Raw genomic sequence first — 21872 nt, forward strand, 5'->3', positions numbered from 1 at the left:
CAGGTACGTAATCTATTCAGGTCCAGGAGGTGGTTGGTAGGGGCTGATTAATATTATAATGTTTCATGGAGACTTGATGGGGATGGTATTATTCTGTATGCTGCACTTATTCAGAGGTAAGCACTGCGTGTAACAAGGGCTGATAAGCTGTGAAAATGCACTAATGAGTTTGAAAGGATTGTTTTTAAATTTGGATACTGTAGAACCACAGTTTTATGCATGAATGAATGAAACCGTGTGAGAGTAAATAACAGATTTGTAAAGGGTTATGATTGAATGAACAGGAACTTAGTATTAATGAATATAGTGAGCTAGTGAGTGAGTTAATAAAGATAACCTATAACATAATATCTCAAAACACAATATCTCACAGTACAATGGATCCCAAGTGCTTTTACCTTCTTTAACAGTTTCCTGTGTAGAACCTTTCCAAAATCTTTCCGGAATTCCGGATAAACTACATTAACTGCACTACTCTCATCTACACACCTGATACCTCCTCCAAAATTTCATTCAAACATGTTAGTCATGACCTCCCTCTGACAGCCATTCTGACTATCCCTGATCACTTTTTGTCTGTCCAAGTGGCGATTGATTATTTCCTTCAGAATTTTCTCCAGTAGATTTCCTACCACTAATGTGAGACTGGTATGGAATTTCCTGTTCAGCCCTACCACCCTTCTCGAAAATGAAACCACATTAGGTATCCTCTAGTCCTCTGGCACCTGCCCTGCGGACAAAGAGAGATTAAAAATTTTGATTTACAGTCTTTGTAATTTCCTCCCTTGCCTCCCACAATAGCCTGAGATACCACCGATTTAGATAAATGCAGGGTGCCTCATTTTGGGAAAGCAAATCTTATCAGGACTTATACACTTAATGGTAAGGTCCAAGGGAATGTTGAACAAAGACACCTTGGAGTGCAGGTTCATAGCTCCTTGAAAGTAGAGTCGCAGGTAGATAGGATGGTGAAGAAGACATTTGGTATGCTTTCCTTTATTGGTCAGAGGATTGAGTTTAGGAGTTGGGAGGTCATGTTGCGGCTGTACAAGATGTTGATTAGGTCACTGTTGGAATATTTTGTGCAATTCTGGTCTCCTTCCTATTGCAAGGATGTTGTGAAACTTGAAAGGATTCAGAAAAGACTTACAAGGATGTTGCCAAGTTTGGAGGATTTGAGCTATAGGGAGAGGATGAACAGGCTGGGGCTGTTTTCCCTGCAGTGTCGAAGGCTGACAGGTGACCTCACAGAGATTAATAAAATCATGAGAGGCATGGATAGGGTAAATGGGGGAGTCCACAACTAGAGGGCATAAGTTTAGGGTGAGAGGGGAAGGATATAAAAGGAACCTAAGGTGCAACATTTTTACGCAGAGGGTGGTGCATGTATGAAATGAGCTGCCAGAGGAAGTGGTGGAGGCTGGTACAATTGCAACATTTAAAGGCATTTGGATGGGTATATGAACAGGAAAGGTTTAGGGAGATATGGGCCAAGTGCTGGTGAACAGGACTAGATTTGGGCGGCATGGTGGCTCAGTGGTTAGCACCGCTACCTCACAGCACCAGGAACCTGGGTTCAATTCCTGCCTCAGGTGACTATCTGTGCGGAGTTTGCACATTCTCCCCGTGTCTGCATGGATTTCCTCCAGGTGCTCCGGTTTCATCCCACAGTCCAAAGATGTGCAGGTTAGGTGAATTGGCCATGCTAAAGTGCCCATAGTGTTAGGTGCATTAGTCAGAGGGAAATGGGTCTGGATGGGTAACTCGTCAGAGGGTCAGTGTGGACTTCTTGGGCTGAAGGGCCTGTTTCCACACTTTAGGGGAATCTAATCTAATTAGGTTGGGATATTTGGTTGACATGGACAAGCTGGACTGAATGGGTCTGTTTGTGCATTGTACATCTCAATGACTCTGTGATTCTATGACCCGGGGATTGTTCACCTTTAAGTCTTCCAAAACCTACTTGCTCCCTATGTCAATCAGCTCAAGAACATCATAATTCCTCTCCCCAAATTCAGTACCTACATCCTCCTTAACCTGAGTGAAGACTGATGTGAAATGCCCATTTAATGCCCTATAATGTCCTTGGTTCCACAGACAAATAACTCCCTTCGTCCCTAATGATCTCCAAATGTGACTGTTTTGTTAAGGTGACTGTTTTGATGAGGTAAATGTTTTGTTGAATACTCTGTGAAGAATAGTTAATGTGGTTTCTTTGTTCAAGAGCAGCAGGGATAACCCAGGCAGTTGCAGACCAGTTAGTCTGATGTCAGTGATAGGGATATTATCAGAAAAAGTTCTGAAAGACACACACACAGACGACAAGCAACATGAATTTGACTGGGACAACACTACCATTATAGGGCAAGCCAAACAGAGAACAGCCAGGGAATTCCTAGAGGCATGGTACTCATCCACAGACTCTATCAACAAACACATCGACCTGGACCCAATATACCGGCCACTACAGTGGACAGCTCGAACTGACAACCGGAAGCGGCAGAGACAGGCCACTATAAATGCCGGAGGAAACAGCACAGAAGCGCTTCACAGGAGGCTCCCAAGCACTGAGGATGTCACCTAGACAGGGGACGAAACGTTTGCAAGACAAATTCCCAGCTCGGCGAACAGAACCACAACAACGAGCACCCGAGCTACAAATCTTCTACCAAACTTTGTTCTGAAAGACAGGCAGGGATGGTTAGTACAAATTTGTTAGAGGGAGATCCTGCCTGACTAATTTAATTGAGTTTTTTGAAAAAGTGACTAAATATATTAATGAGGGTAGTGCAGTTGATACATGGACCTCAGTAAGGCCTTGGAAGGATGGTCCAAAAGGTAAGAACTTATGGGATCCTAGGCAAATCGGCCAAACTGGATCCAAAACTGGTTACAAATAGAAGGCAATAGGTGGATGGATGTTTTTACAATTGGAAGCTGTGAAAAGCAGTGTACACAAGATCAGTACTGGGACCTTTCTGGTTTATTATGGACATAAACAACCTGTACAAGAATGTAGAAGGTATAATTAGTAAATTTGCAGATAACATGAAAACTGGTGGTGTTGTTGATAGTGAGGAGGGTAGTCTCAGGCTACAATCTGATATTGATCAGTGGTAAATTGAGCAGAGCAATGGCAGGTGGAATTTAATCCTGTTAAGTGTGAGGTGATGCATTTTGGGAGATCTAACAAGGGAAGGGTATGCACAATGGTCCCTAGGGGAACAAAGGGACATTGGTGTACAAGTCCACAGGTCCCTGAAGGTAGACAGGGTAGTGAAGAAGGCATATGGAATGCTTACCTTCATTAGCCAGAGCATAAATACAGTGCATTATCCTCTGCCATTTTCGTCACCAATGGTCAGACCCCACCACCAAAGATATATTTCCCTTCCCATCCCTATCTACATTCCACAGAGAACATTTCCTCCATGACTCCCTCATTACGTCCACGCTCCTCTTCAACTCACCCTCTATGCCTGGCGCCTTCCCTTGACACTACACTTGAAACCTGTACCCACACTTCTCCCCTCACCTCCATCCAGTGCGTTAAAGGATCATCGCAATCATGCAGAGATTTTCCTGCACATCCACCCACCTCATTTATTGCATCCATTGCTCTTGATGTGGTCTCCTCTACATTGGGGAGACAGAATGCCAACTCGCGGAGCAGTTCAGGGAACATCTCTGGTCTGCATGCACCAAACAACCCTACTGCCCTGTAGCCAGACACTTCAACTCCCCAAGGCCATGCAAACCTGGGCTTCCTCCACTGCCAAATCAAAGCCACCTGCTAACTGGAGGAAGAATGCTTCACCTTCCGCCTTGGAACCCTTCAACCACACGGCATCAGTATTAACTTCGCCAGTTTCCAAATCTCCCCTACCCCCACCTCATCCCAGATCTAACCCTCCAACTTGGCACTGCCCTGTTGAACTGTCCTACCTGTTCATCTTCCTTCCCACCTATCTGCTCCACCCTCCTCAATGACCTATCACAGTTACTCTCCACATGATTCCACCTATCACCATCTCACCTACCTTGCCCCCGTCCCCATCTCCACCCCTATTGATATCTCATCCCCCTTCCCCTTCCACATTCCTGATGAAGGGTTTATGCCCGAAACATTGACTCTCCTGCCCCTTGGATACTGCCTGACCTGCTGTGCTTTTTCAGCACCACACTTTTTGACACAAAATACAGGAGTAAGGAAATGAATAAAGGAGCAAGAAAACCTTGTGATAACTTTATAAACATTGGTTAGGCCACACATGAAATATTGTGTGCAGTTCTGGTTGCCACATGATCAGAAGCTGGTGATCAGAAGCTGGTCCAACACCTGACTGCCCAAAGCCTGTCTGCCGAAGACAAGTGTAAGGTATGTGGTGGAATGCTTCTCATTTGTATTGGTGAGTACAGATTGAACAAACCCAAGAAGCTTGACATCATCCAGGGCAAAGTGGTCAATTTGATTGGCAACCCATTACTACCCTAAATATTCTCTCTCTCCATCATTGGCACACCATGAATGCAAGATGTACCATCTACAAGATATTCTGCAGCAATTCACCAAGGCTCCTATCATAGTGCCTTTCAATCCCACAACCTCCACCGGCTAGATGGTTAATGGTAGCAGGCATAAGACCCCCTCCTCCCCTTCACCCCTACCCCACCCCGCACCCCAGAAACACATATACATTTCTTCCTTATCACTGGGTCAAAGCCTTGGACTCCCTGCCTAACAGCACTGCAGAAGTACCTTCAAGGAACAACAGACTGCTTTGGTTCCCTTGAGAAGGTGGCTTGGACAATAATTACTGGCATGCCAGTATTGCCATTAATGCATTAAAGAATGCAAGTTACTGAATTGTTTTTGGCAGGAAAATAATTGTGCAAGTGTTTAATATAATTGATTTTTCTATTTAATGTTGGAACACAAATAATCTTGTTCAAAAAACCAATGGCATTAGCGATTTGCTGAAGATTGACCACCTCTTTTACAGTTCTCACTTTCATTTATATTGTTTTAGTTTCTTAAATTAGTATGTTTTTGAGTCTAATCATCCACTGGTTAAATCTTGTTTCAGTGATAGTGCACAATATCGCTTGGCTTTCATTATAGTGAAAGGCTAATATAGATAAAATGCATTTTTTAGCAAGGTTGAAAAAATGAAAAATAAACTGCAAGCAGGAGAAACAATGATGTGCTGAGGCATTGTGCTGTAAGCAGTTCTACAAAGTCTTTGACCTCTGAAAACAAGGTTTTTTTTTAAAGCTACGGATTGAATGAAAGTCCTGTGTTTAGTGATCCATTAGTGAAATCATGTAACTGCTGCAGTATAATTACTACTCATCAATGTAATGGTTAAGATTAGATTTAAATTGGGGGCGTCCCTCAACCGCTACGAACATTATGTAACAAGGTTCTCTATCTGTGAGTAATTTCAAATATAATGTTGTCAGATTACTTCCTTACTTGGAAGAAGACTGAAATACATTGGGCAACCCATTTGTTGCCTTAACTACTGTCAACATCATGGAATTACGGAATCATAGAATCAGAATCATAGGATGATATCAGGAGGCCAGTTATCCCATCATGTCTATGCTATTGTTTTCAATATGCTGTCCAGTTATTCCCACTGTCTCCATAATCTCACATTATCTCCCTTTGGTTAGACATATATTCATCCAAAATGATGTTAAGAGTGAGATCAATAGTCAAAAGTAAACCCCCTGTAAAAGCCTATTTGCTCATATTTTATGGTAAAATGTTTTGAAAAGACCTCTGCACCCTCCTCAAACTAAGGAAATCTGACTGGAATGAAATCACCCCTGGTGGTTAAACCGTGAATAGCCCACAAGTTTCATCTTTGCTGTTCTTGAGTGTCAAACTCTCAGCTGACTGCAGCATGTGATTTCTGGTTCCTCGATCACGAGGGAAAGAAAGGGTGTTCCCTATAAAAGCCACTGAGACTTACGTTGAATTGATACATTTCTGGTTATTCATGGCGTGGACCAAGTATCAGATTTGCCTGGCAGTGATGATGTTGATCACAGGGTCTATCAATACGCTGTCGGCTAAGTAAGTAACAAAATGTATCATTTTACATGGAACAGCTCTCCAAGAGCCAAGCTCTCTTGCGTTTTTTCCTCTTCCCTCTCTTTCAACAGATCACTGCACTTACAGGGTTTTATCATTCACACCCGGGAATTGTATTCTCTAATCCTGTTCGGGTTTGAAATCCGTCAATTCCTAATCCCTTCGCATTCAGTAGTGGAAACTATATATGTTTTTATCACTGGTGGGTCAAGGGTGTAGGCTAAATAGTTAAACGCTAAATAAAGCCGGTGATTCATAAAGTTCTGTACGGTGGATCCCATTTTTATTTGTAGTCCCTCTTTTCATGATTTAAGCAGACTTTCTGCATCCAGCTAACGTGAAGGACTGCAAATCCCAGGCTGCAGTGCAGTCTGCACTAACAGGAAGCACAAGGTTAACACTAAACTGGAATGTAGATATGTTTGCATCCATTAGGAGACACATGGCGTGGGCCCACTTCTAGAGCATCTGGGACTTGAACTTGCCCCTTCTGGCCAAGCGAGGGTGACACAACTGCTGTGCCACAATACCACTTGTGAAAAAGTGTGAACTAATAAGCTTAAAAACTGAGCAGTGGATGCTCTAAATCAGAAACAAAAATAGAAACTGTTGGAAAAGCTCAGCAGATCTGGATGGAGAGAAATCAGTGTAAATGTTTTGGGTTGAGTGACCCTCCTGCAAACTGACATCTGTCCATAGATGCTGCTAGAGCTGATGGGCTTTTTGGTAATTTGTCAACAAAACTTAATTAACAGTTTCTCCCTACATAGGAAGACAACAGTGGGTCTCCAACCTGTTTTTTTTTGTCTTGGTGATAGTTTTAGCTACCTAAAGTAGAAGGTAGCTCTAATCATGTAGATCACTGAGATCCAGTGCCATGATTGAATTAGTGATCTGTAAGGTTTGTTGGTGTACTTAGGACATGCAGTACCATGCTAAGTCATTACTATGTGAATGATTATTTAGAATAAATAGCCTTCTGTTCTGCTGAAGTGCACACTGCACTGCCCCCCCCCCCCCCCCCCCAAAAGAATCCATACTCCAATCAGATCATAAGGCTTCCCCTCACTAGAGAGGTGACTGGTGATTTAACCGGAGGCTCACCCCCAGGCAAAGGTAGAGATAGAGTCCTTTGTGGTATGTTTGGCTGGTCATGCATAAAAAATATTTAGTGTCTTTTTGTTTTCCTTTTTAGGGTGGAAAGGTTTGCAACATTATCAGGGTCCACTTCAAAAACCTAGCAACTGATCAGTTTTCTCCCCCCCCCCCCCCCCCCCAATTTTGGGGATTGGGGGTCTGAAACTTTTTTAACTGGGGTGGTTGAAATGATTGTGGTGCTTCTGCTCTTGAATTCTTATCTCCTGATGAGACCCAGGTAACTAACTTAAACAAAAGTAGTGATGTCTCTTTAAAACTAAGTTTAGTTTTCTATTAGTTCATTCAGAGCAAAATTGTATCAATCTGTACATGTACTCAAGTCGAGACATGTAACAATCTCAACACCAGGTTATAGTCCAACAGGTTTAATTGGAAGCACACTAGCTTTCGGAACACTGCTACTTCAGGTGGTTGTGGAGGACACCATTGCAAGACAGAATTTATAGCAAAAGTTTAGTGTGACGTAACTGAAATTATACACTGAAAAATACCTTGTCTGTTGAGTCTTTCATCTGTTGGAATACCATGATAGTTTCACTACTTTTATATGTAAATCTCAACTTTCTCAAGTTGCATTCAGGTTAACTAACATTTGATGTTAGCTAGACAACATATCACCCCACCCTCTTCTATCTTATCTCTCCACGCTTCAGCCACCCTCCCATCCTGGCACTTTCCCCTGCCACTGCAGGAACTGTAAAACCTGAGCCCACACCACCTCCCTCACCTCTATCCAAGGCCCTAAAGGAGCCTTCCACATCCATCAAAGTTTTACTTGCACATACACTAATATCATTTATTGTATCCGTTGCTCCTGATGTGGTCTCCTCTACATTGGGGAGACTGGGCACCTCCTAGCAGAGCGCTTTAGGGAACATCTCCGAGACACCTGCACCAATCAACCAAACTGCCCCGTGGCTCAACATTTCAACCCCCCCCAATTCTGCTGAGGACATGGAGGTCCTGGGTCTCCTTCACCACTGTTTCCTCACCACCAGATGCCTGGAAGAAGAACAACTCATCTTCTGCCTCAGAATACTTCAACCCCAGGGCATCAATGTGGACTTCAACAGTTTCCTCATTTCCCCTTCCCCCACCTCACCCCTCGTTCTAAACTTCCAGCTCAGCACTGTCCCCATGACTTGTCTGACCTGCCTATCTCCTTTTCCACCTATCCACTTTACCCTCCCTGGCCTATCACCTTCATCCCCTCCCCCACTCACACATTGTACTCTATGCTACTTTCTCCCCAACCCCACCCTCCCCTAGATTATCTCTCCACGCTTCAGGCTTACTGCCTTTATTCCTGATGAAGGGCTTTTGCCCGAAATGTCGCTTTCAAAGCTCCTTGGATGCTGCCTGAACTGCTGTGCTCTTCCAGCACCACTAATCCAGAATCTGGTTTCCAGCATCTGCAGTCATTGTTTTTACCTAGACAACATATCAAGTCTAGTCTGATACATTCTTAATAGTGCTCTCTACCAATAAACTAAGACTTGCCTGCTCTCTACTGTTATTGTATCAGAGGGGGTAGGGGTAGGTTTCTTCCTATCTGTGCCAATCAAAATTATGCACTTCAATAATGTCTCTCTTCAGCGCCTCCTTCTGAGGGAAAACTACCAAGTCTATCTGATCTCCTCATAACCAAACTTATGGTGAATCTCCTCTGCACCCTTTCGGTGCAATCCCATCCCTCCTAACATGTGGATTCCAGAACTGAACACAAGATTATAGTTGTGGTCTAACCAATGTTTGAGTTTCATTCTCTTCCCTTGTAAACTGCCTTTCCTTTTTAATAAAGGTAATACCCCATGTGCTGCCTTGGAGTTCAGACTTCACCTAGAATTCTACAACGAAGAATTCTCATTTGTTAGCTTCTGTGGAGAAACTCGGTTGACATTGAGTCCAACTCAATTACTTTGAAGTGTTAACTTTCTACCTCCATAGATGCTGCCAGTCTTGCAGTGTTTATCCAGCACTATATTTCTGCTCTTCTTCATCTGCAGTACTTGGGGTTTTATTCATACTGCATTCCCCCTACAATAAAAGCCATTTGGTTTTTTCTTTAACTTTCTGTACCTGTGGTTCATGTATAAGGGGCTATCCCTCTGCATTACAGCAGTAATACAATGCTTTTCTAATCTCTGCCAAAGTTGATGACATTGCATTTTATCACATGTTTCATCTGGTTACTTTCCCATTCACTTAGAATCTGCAAAGGGAAACAGATGGGTTTATCACTATGAAAATTTGGATCTAATGAACAGTCCCTTTTTAATCAAATTATTAGTAGCAAATCTGAATTGAGGTCCTAGCATGATCCCTGTAGTTCCAGTTTGTCAAAATGAATAAGGCTCCTTTTAAATTCTAGTTGGCTTTATTTCAATCTTCTATCCATACTAGGTCACTCCATTCCACAATAGAATTCATGAAGTGTAGAATTTTAAACTTTGCAAATCTAAAGATGTTACACTTATTGCTGTTCTCTACCACCCCTATCCTGGCCAATCCACCCTCTGTTGCATCCTCGTACAACACGATTTCCAGAGTCACAGGTAGACAGGATAGTGAAGGAGGAGTTTGGTATGCTTTCCTTTATTGGTCAGAGTACTGAGTACAGGAGTTGGGAGGTCACTTTGCAGCTGTACAGGACATTGGTTAGTCCACTGTTGGAATATTGTGTGCAATTCTGGTGTATTTTCAATCAAAGATGTTGGGACCCTTGAAAGAGTTCAGAAAAGATTTGCAAGGATGTTGCTGGGGTTGAAGGACTTCAGCTATAGGAGAGGCTGAACAGGCTGGGGCTGTTTTCCCTAGACTGTCGGAGGCTTACAAAATCATAAGGGGCATGGTAAGGATCAATAGTCTTTCTCCTGGGGTGGGGAGTTCAGAACTAGAGGGCATAAGTTTAGGGTGAGGGGAAAGATGTTGCCTATGGGGCAACTTTTTCAGAGGGTGGTACAGGTATGGAATGAGCCTCCACCAGAGGATGTGGTGGAGGCTTGTACAATTACAACATTCAAGAGGCATTTAGATTCCTATATGAATAGGAAGGGTTTGGAGGGATATGGGCCAGGTGCTGGCAGGTGGGACTAGATTGGGTTGGGATACCTGGACTTGTTGGACTGAAGGGTCTGTTTCCATGCTGTACATCTCTGACTCTGCGTCAGTGACTTTGTTGACTTTGCCTAAGCAGAATACTTGAGGTAGAAGTCTCTCCTCAAAAACATTGAAATTAAATTGATTGGCCTGATCCTTTTTCAAATAATTAGGCTTCTTTTCCACCCCCCCCCCCCTTTCTAATGGGACTTTCTGGAATTCATGTTTCTGAAAGTTACCACAAATGCTTGGCACTTTTTGTAGCCATTTGCTTTAAAACACAGGGTATCAAGTCAAACTTGTTAATCTCTTATTCTTGTTTTTCAGCACTTTTCCCATGATTTGCTTTAGTTCCTAACTCTTCACTTCTATTGTGAAGACCAAAATTGTTTCCCTTCCACTTCCCTGAACAGGGTGGTACAATTCATTCATCTATAATGAAATGGTTGTTCTTGTGTAATCCCACATTACTGAAAAATTAAGAAACAATGCTTGGTGTTGGCATGCTTTAGAATTAGAAGCTTATGCTTTAGAAACACTGGCCCCAATTTCAGTTGTTAGTGTATTTGTTAATGAAATCTGCATTGTAACAGAACCTGTGGTGAATCTATTCCTCTTACAAGGTTACCATGTCTTTGAGTTTTTTCAGAAGGGGGTAATTGGCCAGGCTCCAACTAGGCTGGATTTGAAAGGTTTATTGGGCCCTCTTTTGTTCTCTCATCTTGAGCAAAAACTGTACAATCAAAGGGGAGTGGCCAGCTGGCTAGTTCAGCAACAGAATGCCTGAAGAAAGTCTGCTTGGACAAGTAAGGCTCTGTCCTCAAGTCAAGCCTGTAAGTGTTTTTCACTCTTACTGTGTACAAAGATGTTGCAACTGTTTCAAGTATTTTTGAAACAGCATCATTTAAGTCTAGATAGTCTGGGCTTTTAGAAGTTATTTGATATTCTCTTTTTTCTGTTCTTTTCATTCAATAATTTTATACATAAATTTTGTTTTGCTTAAAACTTGGCAGTCGGACTGGCTAATTCACCCCAGGACCTGAAACATAGTCTGGGCTACCTGCTTAATGTTCTGAGGGATCAGGCCTAGTCCATAACACCTATAATTGAATGGATGAGATTTTCCTTTTGTGAATAGGAAGTACTAGAGTGAAAATTCTACTTGAAATGATGCCTGTGGTTGTATTGGAATAGCTTGGCTAGATTGCTAGGTTTTTTTTGCAGCATAAAGTTTCACTGGACTTCAGTAAGGTGTTTAACAGATTCCCCACGGGATACTTGTTAGCAAGGTTAATCTCATGGAATACAGGGAGAAATAGACATCTGGATACTGAACTGGCCAAAAGCAGAGGTGGTGGACAGTTGTTTTTCACACGAGGGGCCTGCAACCAGTAGTGTCACAAGGATTGGTGCTGGGTCCACTGCTTTTCATTTATATAACCAATTTGGATGTGAGCATAAGTATAGTTAATAAGTTTTCAGATGACTCCAATTGGAGGTGTAGTGGACAGTGAAGTTACCTCTGATTACAACAGTATCTTTATCAGATTGGTCAATGGGCTAAGAAGTGGCAGATGGAATTTAATTTAAATGTGAGGTACTGCATTTTGGAAAAACAAATTTGAGCAGGACTTGTACACTTAACAGTAAGGTCCTTGGGAGTGTTGAACAAGACCTTGAAATGCAGGTTCACAGTTCCTTGAAAGTGGAGTTCTAGGTAGATAGGATAGTGAAGGCATTTGGTATGCTTTCCTTTATTGGCCACAGTAGAGAGTACAGGAGTTGGGAGGTCCTATTGTGGCTATATAGGACATTGGTTGCACACTTTTTTGAAAGTGTGCATTCTGGTCTCTTTCCCATCAAAGGATGTTGTGAAACTTGAAAGGGTTCAGAAGATTTTAAGGATGTTGCCAGGGTTGAAGGATTTGAGATATAGGGAGAGGTTGAATAGACTAGGACTGTTTTCCCTGGAGTGTCAGAGGCTGAGGTGACATTAGAGCTTTATAAAAGCATGAGGGGTATGGATAGAATAAATATAGCCTTTCTCCTGGGGTAGGAGAGTCCAGAACTAGAGGGCATGGGTTTAGGGTGAGGGAAGATGAGACCTAAGGGCAACTCTTCCATACAGAAGGTGATACATGTATGGAATGAACTGCCAGAGGAAGTGCAGGCTGGTACAACTGCAACACTTTAAAAGGCATGTGGATGGGGAAATGAAGAATAGGAAGGGTGTGGGGGCATATGGGCCAGGTGCTGGCAGGTACAACTGATTGGTTTGGGGTATCTGGTTGACTTGGATAGCAGGGTCTGTCTCCATGCTATGCATCTGACTCTATGGTTATGACCTTGCAAGGCTGTAGCCTTAGCTAAATCTGGGGTGCTTTCATGTGTAGAATGAGCTGCTGGAAAAGCACAAGCAGGTCAGGGTCAGGCAGCATCTGAGGAGCAGGAGAATTGACATCTTGTGAATAAGCCCCTGATGAAGGGCTTATGCCAGAGTATGCTGCCTGACCTGTGCTGTTTCAGCATCTGCAGCCCCTACTTTCACTGAAGTCTGGCTTTGTGGTGATGGAGTCATAAGGAGGCAGAGATGGATCACTTGCTCCCCAGGCTGAAGGTGGTTGAACTTGGTGTTGAGGATGGCAATGCCGATGGAGTTTCCTCTTTAATGCTGTCATGATGGCAGCATTTATTGCCCATCCCTAATTCCCCAAAGGATAGCTGAGTCAGCCACATTGCTATGGGTCTGGAGTTACTCTAAGGCCAGACCAGCCAAGAATGGTGGTTTCCTTCCAAAGTGAACCTGCTAGGTTTTTCTCTGAATCCACCATCAATTGAATGTCATTAGACTCTTAATTCTAGTTTTATATTGAATTCAAAGTTCTCCACCTATTGTGGTGGGATTCAAACCCAGGTTCCCAGATGGTCACTGGGCTGTCAACCCAGTGACAATGTCACTAGGCTATCTCCAACTCCATGGTTTAATTGGCATCTGCTCTACTTTTAAATGTAGTGTAGCAACACAAGCTTTGATCTGATCCATTGACTGTGGTATTGCTTTGCTTTCTATTGTATGCATGACCTCTATGCAGCTTTGACATCACTTTGATATGCCTGGTGCTCTATCTAGCAAGCTCACTTTTGTCCTTTTCAGTTAGGGCCAGGTCTTTGCTTCATGATTCAAATTTTGGTTGGAGATATACCTAGTACAGAAAATAGGGGTTTGCTTGTTAGTTGTTTCAGCTCCAGGAAATCTCTGCAAGAGTTTGTAATGTCCTCATGTCTTCAGTTGCTTCATGACATTCTCCCTTAAGGTTGAGAGTAGAGATGCACACTACAGTCAACACTATTCATGTCTGCTGACACAAATAGTCTATGTGCAAACATAGCAAGATGTAGACAGTATCTGCATTTGAATAAAATTCATATCACAAGCCTCAGCCCTCTCCAGCTAGAGGCACTAACCATTGGCCATTGACATTCAGTGACATCGCTATCACCTTATGCCCTATCACTAATGTTCTGGGAGTTCTGACTGAAAACTGGACTCTTGTCAAAATACTACATTTTCAGGGTTAAAACTGTCTACACTAGGCTGTAGTTCAACTGGTTTATTTGGAAGCACTATCTTTTGGAGCATTGCTCCATCCGTGGCTGTGAAGACAGTGCTCTGAAAGCTAGTGCTTCCAAATAAACCTGTTGGACTATAGCCTAGTGTTGTGATTTTAACTCTGTACACCCCAGTCCAATACTGGCGTCTCCAAATCATGCCTCTTCAGGAGCAGATCTGAGGCTAGGAGTTGGCTGTGAATAACTCCTGCTTTTCCCCAGACCCTCCCCACACTTATGGCACAAGTCAAAAGGATGATGGAATACTTTTCACTTCTGTGGAAGAGTACAGCTCTAACAATACATAGAGGACAAAGCACAAGTATCAAGTATTCATTTGTTTCACAACTTACAGTAGCAGCAGTGTGCCATCTACAAAATGCACTATGGAAAGTTACCAATTTAACACCTTTCAAATCCACAAGCTTCCTTCTAGAAGGACTAGGATATATCACCTGCAATTTCCCCCTTCAAGTGCTCTCTCATCTGCCTTGGAGATATGTTGCCACTCCTATTGTTGGGTCTAAATCCTGGAATTCCTTTCCAACAGCATCATGGGTCTACCCACCAAATAAGCAGCAGCAATGTTGTGGTTCTGTTAACCAAGCTAGGAATTTGTTGCAGATGTTTCATCCCCTGTCTAGGTGACATCCTCAGTGTTTGGGAGCCTCCTGTAAAGCACTTCTGTGATGTTTCCTCCAGCATTGTGATTTTTGTATTTGCTGCTTCTGGTTGTCAGTTCCAGCTGTCCACTGCAGTGGCTGGTATATTGGGTCCAGGTTGATGTGCTTATTGATTGAATCTGTGGATGAGTGCCATGCCTCTAGGAATTCCCTGGCTGTTCTGTTTGGCTTGTCATCTGTGGCTACTAAGGATAGCTGGTCATGTCATTTCACACAACACTACATAGGGCTAACAATCTGCATCCATGAACACCAACTAGCCACAACATGACCAGCTATCCTTAGTAGCCACACACTCAGATGACTAGCAACAGGAGTTCAACTGGGACAGCACTATTACCAGACAAGCCAAACAGAGCAGTCAGGGAATTCCTAGAGGCATGGCACTCATCCACAATTCAATCAATAAGCACAATGACCTGGACCCAATAGATTGACCACTGCAGTGGACAGCTGGAACTGAGAACTAGAAGCAGCAGGTACAAATCACTAAATGCCAGAGGAAACATCACAGAAGCACTTTACAGGAGGCTCCCAAGCACTGAGGATGCCACCTAGACAGGGGATGAAACATCTGCAACATAGTCAGCTCAGTGAACAGAACCATAATGAGCACCCAAGCTTCAAATATTCTCCAAACTTTGAAGCAACAGCAATTCACAAAAGCAGCCCCTTGTCACTTCCTGAATCCCAGTTTGGGACTGATCACAAATTTCCAGCCAGTGAGGTTGACACTCCAAAAAGGAATAAACTGCATAGACTATGGATAGATTTAGTTCACCAGATAGGCCATCACAACAAGGACCTGCTCTGTGCTTCAGGGTTGGCCAACTTTGAGTTGCCAGATTTGTAGAAATCCCTTGCATTGTGGTACCACACCATGTGACGATGTATTTTCATGTGTAAGAGGGCTTTCTCTAAGATTAGTCCTTCTTACCAGGAATGTAAATAGCAGATATCAGTATGAACATAGTCTTGTGACTTCATGTTATGAAGGTCTGGGTGTGTACACTGAAAGCTGGCAAGGACTGACTGAAGTGTGCTGAACAGGTTTCACAACTAAATATTATGTTTCTAAACAAATAGCTGGAGCTGTGTTGCCATGGTACAAATTCAGCCAATCTGTTTAAATTATGCCCCAAGAGACCAAAAAACTAATTTTTATGTCATCAAAAAAATTCAATTTCAGTGAGCTAGTCTGTTGTGGGTATAAAATTGGGCAGTACAACAGCACCAAAAATCAACTGATTAACAGGGTACCCCTCAAAGGTACCTGATAAATTTGTGCAGCAGAATACTGAAGAAAAGATGACTCAGAATCTACACAACTGGCTGATTTTTGAAATCGCTTCCTTTGGTACCTCTTAATGGGGTTTTATAGGACTAGTATTGTAGAGTCGGAGGTAAGAGATTTGAGTTGTTTAGTTTGGGCTTAAAAATTATCACTATTTAAAGAATAAAATTGTTTGAGAAAATTCTTTGACACTCAATTTAAGATTATAGTGCAAGGTGAGCTTTTGTGCCTGGCCTAAATTAGCAGAGGGGTTTACCTGTGTTCTAATATTTAGGTGTTTGAATCAAAACTGATAACTATATCTAATGAAAGAATGCTGACCTGGAACTTGTATTTGTACCAATGCTATTGTTAAATTGCTTAAGTACTATAGAGGCTTAATGGAGGTAATCCGTTTCCTTGGTTAATCTAGGAGAAGCACAATGGTAGAGTCTATCATTGTGCAGACTTTATGCTGCCTTTGTCTGCCACAAGGTTGAGAGGGATGAATGCTGAGTCTCCTACCAAAAGTCACTAAAGGAAACCTGTGGAATTCCACCATAGGAGTAAGCCACTTGCAAGTTTGAAAAGTTATCATTTTTTCTCAACCTCCTGGAACAACTTTGCTCCATTTTAGCACTGGTATTTCAGTTTTAACATTCAAATACAGATTGGTCCTTTTGAGTTTGGACATGGAGCTAATGACTAATTGGTGGTTGGATTTGCTTCTCTGCACTGGAAAAGCCCTTGAATTTCAAAGCCACAATATGACTCACTTCCTCTTGGTGATTTAGAACAGCAGTGCAAGTCAGCAATTGTTGCTCAGCTATATTATGCCTCACTAAGGGTGAGTCAAATTGGAGTGAATGTTCCCAACACTTTGAACTGAGGGTGGAAGGGACAATTTTAAAGATTATACATATAATGGATAATGGGGAACTTCTAATGGACTTCCAAAAAGTCTGGAATTGAAGGTAAATGACCATCTAATATGGTTTCGATTGATGTTGACCTTCATACACTTAACAGTAACCAGGAACTGCACCTCAAAGACCAAGGCAGAAATGAAACTTGATAGGTGTGGTAATTCAAATGGAACTAATCCATTTAGATCATCTCCTTTGGATGAGTTGTATCAAAGGGTTTGTTTGTGCTGTTTAATGGACTAATGTAGCTGAATAATCAGCTACCTTGTACATCAAATGTGTTCTGGCCCATACGTTTACCACATAATACCATTCCTTTTCCTTTTGCAAAACAGTCCTAAAGATCCAGTCATGATAGTGGCTTAAAGCTCCAATTATTTTGAAATAAAGCTCCACTGAGGAACTGGTGGTTCCTCTGATAAGTAGGCTCCAAGGTGGAGTTTTCACCACCTGGCCTATCATTTGGGTGAGTTTTTAGGCCTTCATTTAAAGGACAAATAGTGCCTTTTGTCAGGTGTTATGGTGCAACTATATGTACAAGCTATTCCAATCTCATCTATTAACTTTAGTGACTATAGAACATTTCATTGAATCTCAAACTTTCTTGATTGCCAAAATACTAACTTTCCATTAAATAAGTAACTCTTGAATAACCATAGCCTAGCAACAGATGGATATTGCCAAAATGATCACATCAAACAATAACGTTGCTTATGGAATCCAATGACCACTGATTAAGTGTCAGATGTATGGTGAGAAATTGGTTTGTGCCATAGACTCCTTTCTAACACCTCAGTTTAAGCAGGGCTCTGAAATGGGTTTTAAAAAACCCTAAAGGGTGAAAGTATGATGCCAGAGTAAATCTGGATCTGTTGAATCTGTCCTCTGGTCAAGACCCAATGCATTTTCAGATGAAATGAGTTTGGAGCAGCCAATTCTATAAGCTGACAAGTAGTGAGATTTGCCATCCAAACTTGACTTCAGAATTCTCTCCAACACCAAATGGCCAATTCATCAGGAGTCTCTAACAAGAGTCATTTAGTTTCAATGTTAACTGCTTATCTTATCACAGATGCTGCCAAACCTGGTGTTCTCATTTTTCATTACAAATGTAAAGGATTTCTTCAGGAATATCTCAACAGTACAGTACAGGCCTTTCAGCACTCACTGCCAACCCTCTAGCCTAGTCTAACATCAGACTAACCTAAATACCCTTAATTGTACTATCTTTCATGTGCCTATCCAGGAGTCACTTACGTTTCCTAATGTGTTAGACGCTACTAACACTGTCAGCAGTGCATTCCACACCCACCATTGTGTAAAGAACCTGCTTCTGACATCTCTGCTAAACCTTCCTCCAGTTAATTTAGAAGTATGCCCCCTCCAGTCTCTGGCTATCCACTCTAAGCCTCATCTGCACACTTCTATGAAGTCACCTCATCCATCTTCCAATGACAAGCCCTAGGTCCCTCCACTTAAGACATTGCCCTACAGTCCAGGCAGCATCCTGGTAAATCTCTGCTGCACCCTCTAAAGCTTTCTCTCTCTCTCATGAGACAACCAGAACTGAACATAATCAGTGAGATCTAACCTGGGCTCTATAGAGCTGCAGCATAACCTCATGGCTCTTAAATTCAATCCCCCTGCTAATGAAAGCCAACACAGGTTAACAACCTTATCAACCTGGGTGGCAACTTTTGAGGGATTGAACTGTTCCTCCACACTTCCAAGAATCCTGTCTTTAACCCCACTTTCTGCATTCAAATTTAACCTTCCAAAATGGTTCGCAGCACCCTTTTCCAGGTTGAGCTCCATCTGCCAGTTATCAACCCAGTACTGCATCCTGTCAATGTCCTGTTGCAACCTATAACAGTCCTCCACACTATCCACAACTCCAACCTTTGTCATCAGCAAATTTACTTACTCACCCACCCTTCTACTTCCTCAATGTCACTTATAAAAATCAGAGGTCCCAGAATAATGCCTGTGAAACACCACTGGTCACCACTCAAGGCTGAATACTTTCCATCCACCACCACCCTCTGTCACCTATGGGACAGCCACATTTCCTTGTATTTAATGTCTCTTCTTTTCTGAATGAGCCTACTGTGGGAAACACTTTTTTTTTTCAGCAAGGCATTTGATGTATACCACATCCACTGCTCTTCCTTCATCTTTTTTTGTCACTGCCTCAAAGAATTCAATAAGGTTTGCCAGGCATGACCTGTCCCTCAAACCATGCTGACCATCTCTGATTATTTTGAAAAGCAAAGTTTAATTAATCTTGTCTCAGAATCCTCAAACTTTGCCCACCACTGACTTAAGACTGGTCTGTAATTTCCCAGGATTACTGCTATTCCCTTAATTTGCCACCCTCCAATCATCTGGCAATACTCCAGTGGATAGTGAGGATGCAAGAATCAAAGGTACAGCAATTTCTTCCCATTCCCTGTAGCAACCAATGGTATATTCTGTCTGACTGGAGGATTTATCTATCCTTGTGTTTTTGAAACTTTCAGCACATCCTCCTCCTTATTCAAAGTTGAATAAGGAGGAAGCAAAGTCCTCCTACCAACTCCAGACACCACTCCATCCTCTATCCCTGATTTTGGCCCTACCCTCACTCTGGCAATCCCCTTGTCTCAAGTGTAGAATGTGGGGGGGGGGGGGGGGGGGTCCCCTAATCCTACCCACTAAAGCTTTTAAGTGCCCCCTTCCAGCTCAAGTCTGTTCTGTCTCCTGTCTGGCACCTTCTAACCCTCCAACCTTTTGATCCTTGCCACCTCAACTTTAAGCATCCTCCCTCTTACTAGATGTTCCATCTCTTGTCACCCAAGTTCTTTCAACCTCTAACATTCCTTGCTTCAGTACTGGACAGGTTTGTCTATCAGCAAGTGCTTCCTAAACAACTCCATTTCTGTAGTGGCTTTCCCTGAACATCTACCAATTTTAGGCACCCCAGTTCCAGCCTCATAGCATTGTAAGTTCTTTTTTCTCTTCTCCACCCACCCCCCATTAACTACTTTCCATAGTGTCTGCTCATATCCCCTTCATGAGTACAGTAAGTCAGTTGTGATCACTATCCCTGAAATGCTCTCCCACTGAGGTCTGAAGATAGAGCTTTTGGACTTCATGCCAGAAAGCATTTTTCACTCCATTGTCTGAGATTCAGTTAATTTTAAACTTTCAACTGAGTTGGACAGATTTTTCAGTTTCTACATTGGGAGATAAGGTCTAACTCAGACTTGAAATAGCAGTTCATTTTAAAGGTCTGGCTCAATTCCAGTCCAATGGGTTTGGGCTTTTTCAAACACCTGATGTAGTATGAAGATCCTTATGGTACACAAGTATCTGGTTCCAGTCACCTATAACCTTCCACAACCACCCTGTCTCATCACTCAACTCATTTTGGATTCAACTTGCAAGTTACCCTGGATCCCATGAGCTCTTTTCAGTTACCAGCATAAAAGCTTGATAAAGCCCTTGCTGAAATCCAAATACTACATCAACTGTCCTATCCTCATCCAAACACTTGGTCACCACCTTAAAATTCTACCAGACTTATTAGGCATGGCTTCTCTCTGACAAAGGTGTTGCTGACTATCCCTGATCAAATTGTCTAAATGGAGATTAATTTTCTCCAATGTTTTTAGATTAATTTCCATACAACTATTAGATCAGGTCACAAGACCAGTGAGTCTGTTCCACCCTTTTGATGTAGAACCAAATTAGCTGTCCTCCAGTCCTGTGGCTGTGGCCAGAGACTTCTTTTTAAATTGGGTAAGGGCCTCTGTCACTACTTCCCTTGTCTTACAACACCCTGGGATAGAGCTGGGGACTTGTTCATCTCTAAATCTGTCAAAGCCTCTAAAGCCACTTGCTAATCAATCTGACTGTCACTCTTGAATGCTGCACTTTGTGTTATGAGTAAAGATAGGTGTGAACTACTCACTTTAACACTAATGTTCATCTTCTCCTTCTCATTGATTTTTAATTGCTGCCTTGTTACCTAATAGGGCTTCCTTTTGTGCCCCCCCCCCCATAATTCTCATCCTCCAGTGAGGTCCCACAAGGATCAGTGCTGGGTCTGCTACTTTGTCATTACAAATTCCTTTGTGAATATAGGAGGTACAGTTAAGTTTGCTGGGGCCAAAATGTTTTCCCCTGCTCCTTGGATGTTGCTTGACCTGTTTTTTTTTCAGCAACACTCCAACTCTGATCTCCATCTGCAGACCTCAGTCTCCCAGTGAAGGTTACTTCAGTACAATGGAATATTGATCAGTTGGGCCAATGGGTGGAGTAGCAGCTTATCTAAATAGAGCTGCATCTTGGGAAAAATAAATCAGCAGTACTCTTAATGGTAAAGTCCTGGAGTGTCTGAACAGACCTTGGAGTGAAGGTTCATAATTAAGTGGAGTTGGAGGTAGTTGGGCTGGTGAAGGTGTTTGGTATGCTTTCCTTTTTTATTGGTCAGTATTGAGTATAGGAATTGGGAGGCCAAATTGGAGTTGTACAGGACATTGGTTAGGCCACTTTTGGAACATTGTGCCATTCTGGTCTCTTCCTATCAGAAGGATGTGAAACTTGAAAGGGTTCAGAAAAGATTGGCAAGGATGTTGCCAGAGTCGGATTTGAGCTATAGGGAGAGCCAGAACAGGCTGGGGCTGTCTTCCCCAGAGCAGCAGGGGCTGAGGGGTAACCTTCAGAAGCTTATAAAATGAGGGCCATGGATAGGATAAATAGGCAAGGTCTTTTCCTGAGGTGGGATTCTCTAGAACTAGAAGGAATAGGTTTAATGAGGGGAAAGATAAGACTTGAGGGGGCAACTTTTATCAGAAGATGGTGTGTATGGAAATGGTGGAGGCTAGTACAATTACAGAATTGAGTCATCTGGATCACTACATGTATAGGAAGGGTTTAGAGGGATTTAGGCCAGGTACTGGCAAGTGGAACTAGATTAGATTAGGATAACTGCTTGGATCAAAGGGTCTGTTTCCATGCTGTACATATCTGACTCTTGA

The 21872-nt window shown here is 42.6% G+C and overlaps 1 protein-coding gene across 1 annotated transcript in view; it reads left to right on the forward strand.

Moving 5' to 3' along the window:
- The first annotated feature begins 5909 nt into the window (after positions 1 to 5909).
- slc35f6 (solute carrier family 35 member F6) overlaps positions 5910 to 21872 on the forward strand; it is a 31914-nt gene continuing 15951 nt past the window's right edge. The window contains exon 1 of the mRNA XM_072555211.1: positions 5910 to 6085. Coding sequence (XP_072411312.1) covers positions 6009 to 6085 — 77 coding nt within the window. The 5' untranslated portion in view covers positions 5910 to 6008. The remainder of the gene's footprint in view (positions 6086 to 21872) is intronic.

This window comes from Chiloscyllium punctatum, chromosome 3 (genome assembly GCF_047496795.1).
Source record: "Chiloscyllium punctatum isolate Juve2018m chromosome 3, sChiPun1.3, whole genome shotgun sequence".
Taxonomy (NCBI): domain Eukaryota; kingdom Metazoa; phylum Chordata; class Chondrichthyes; order Orectolobiformes; family Hemiscylliidae; genus Chiloscyllium; species Chiloscyllium punctatum.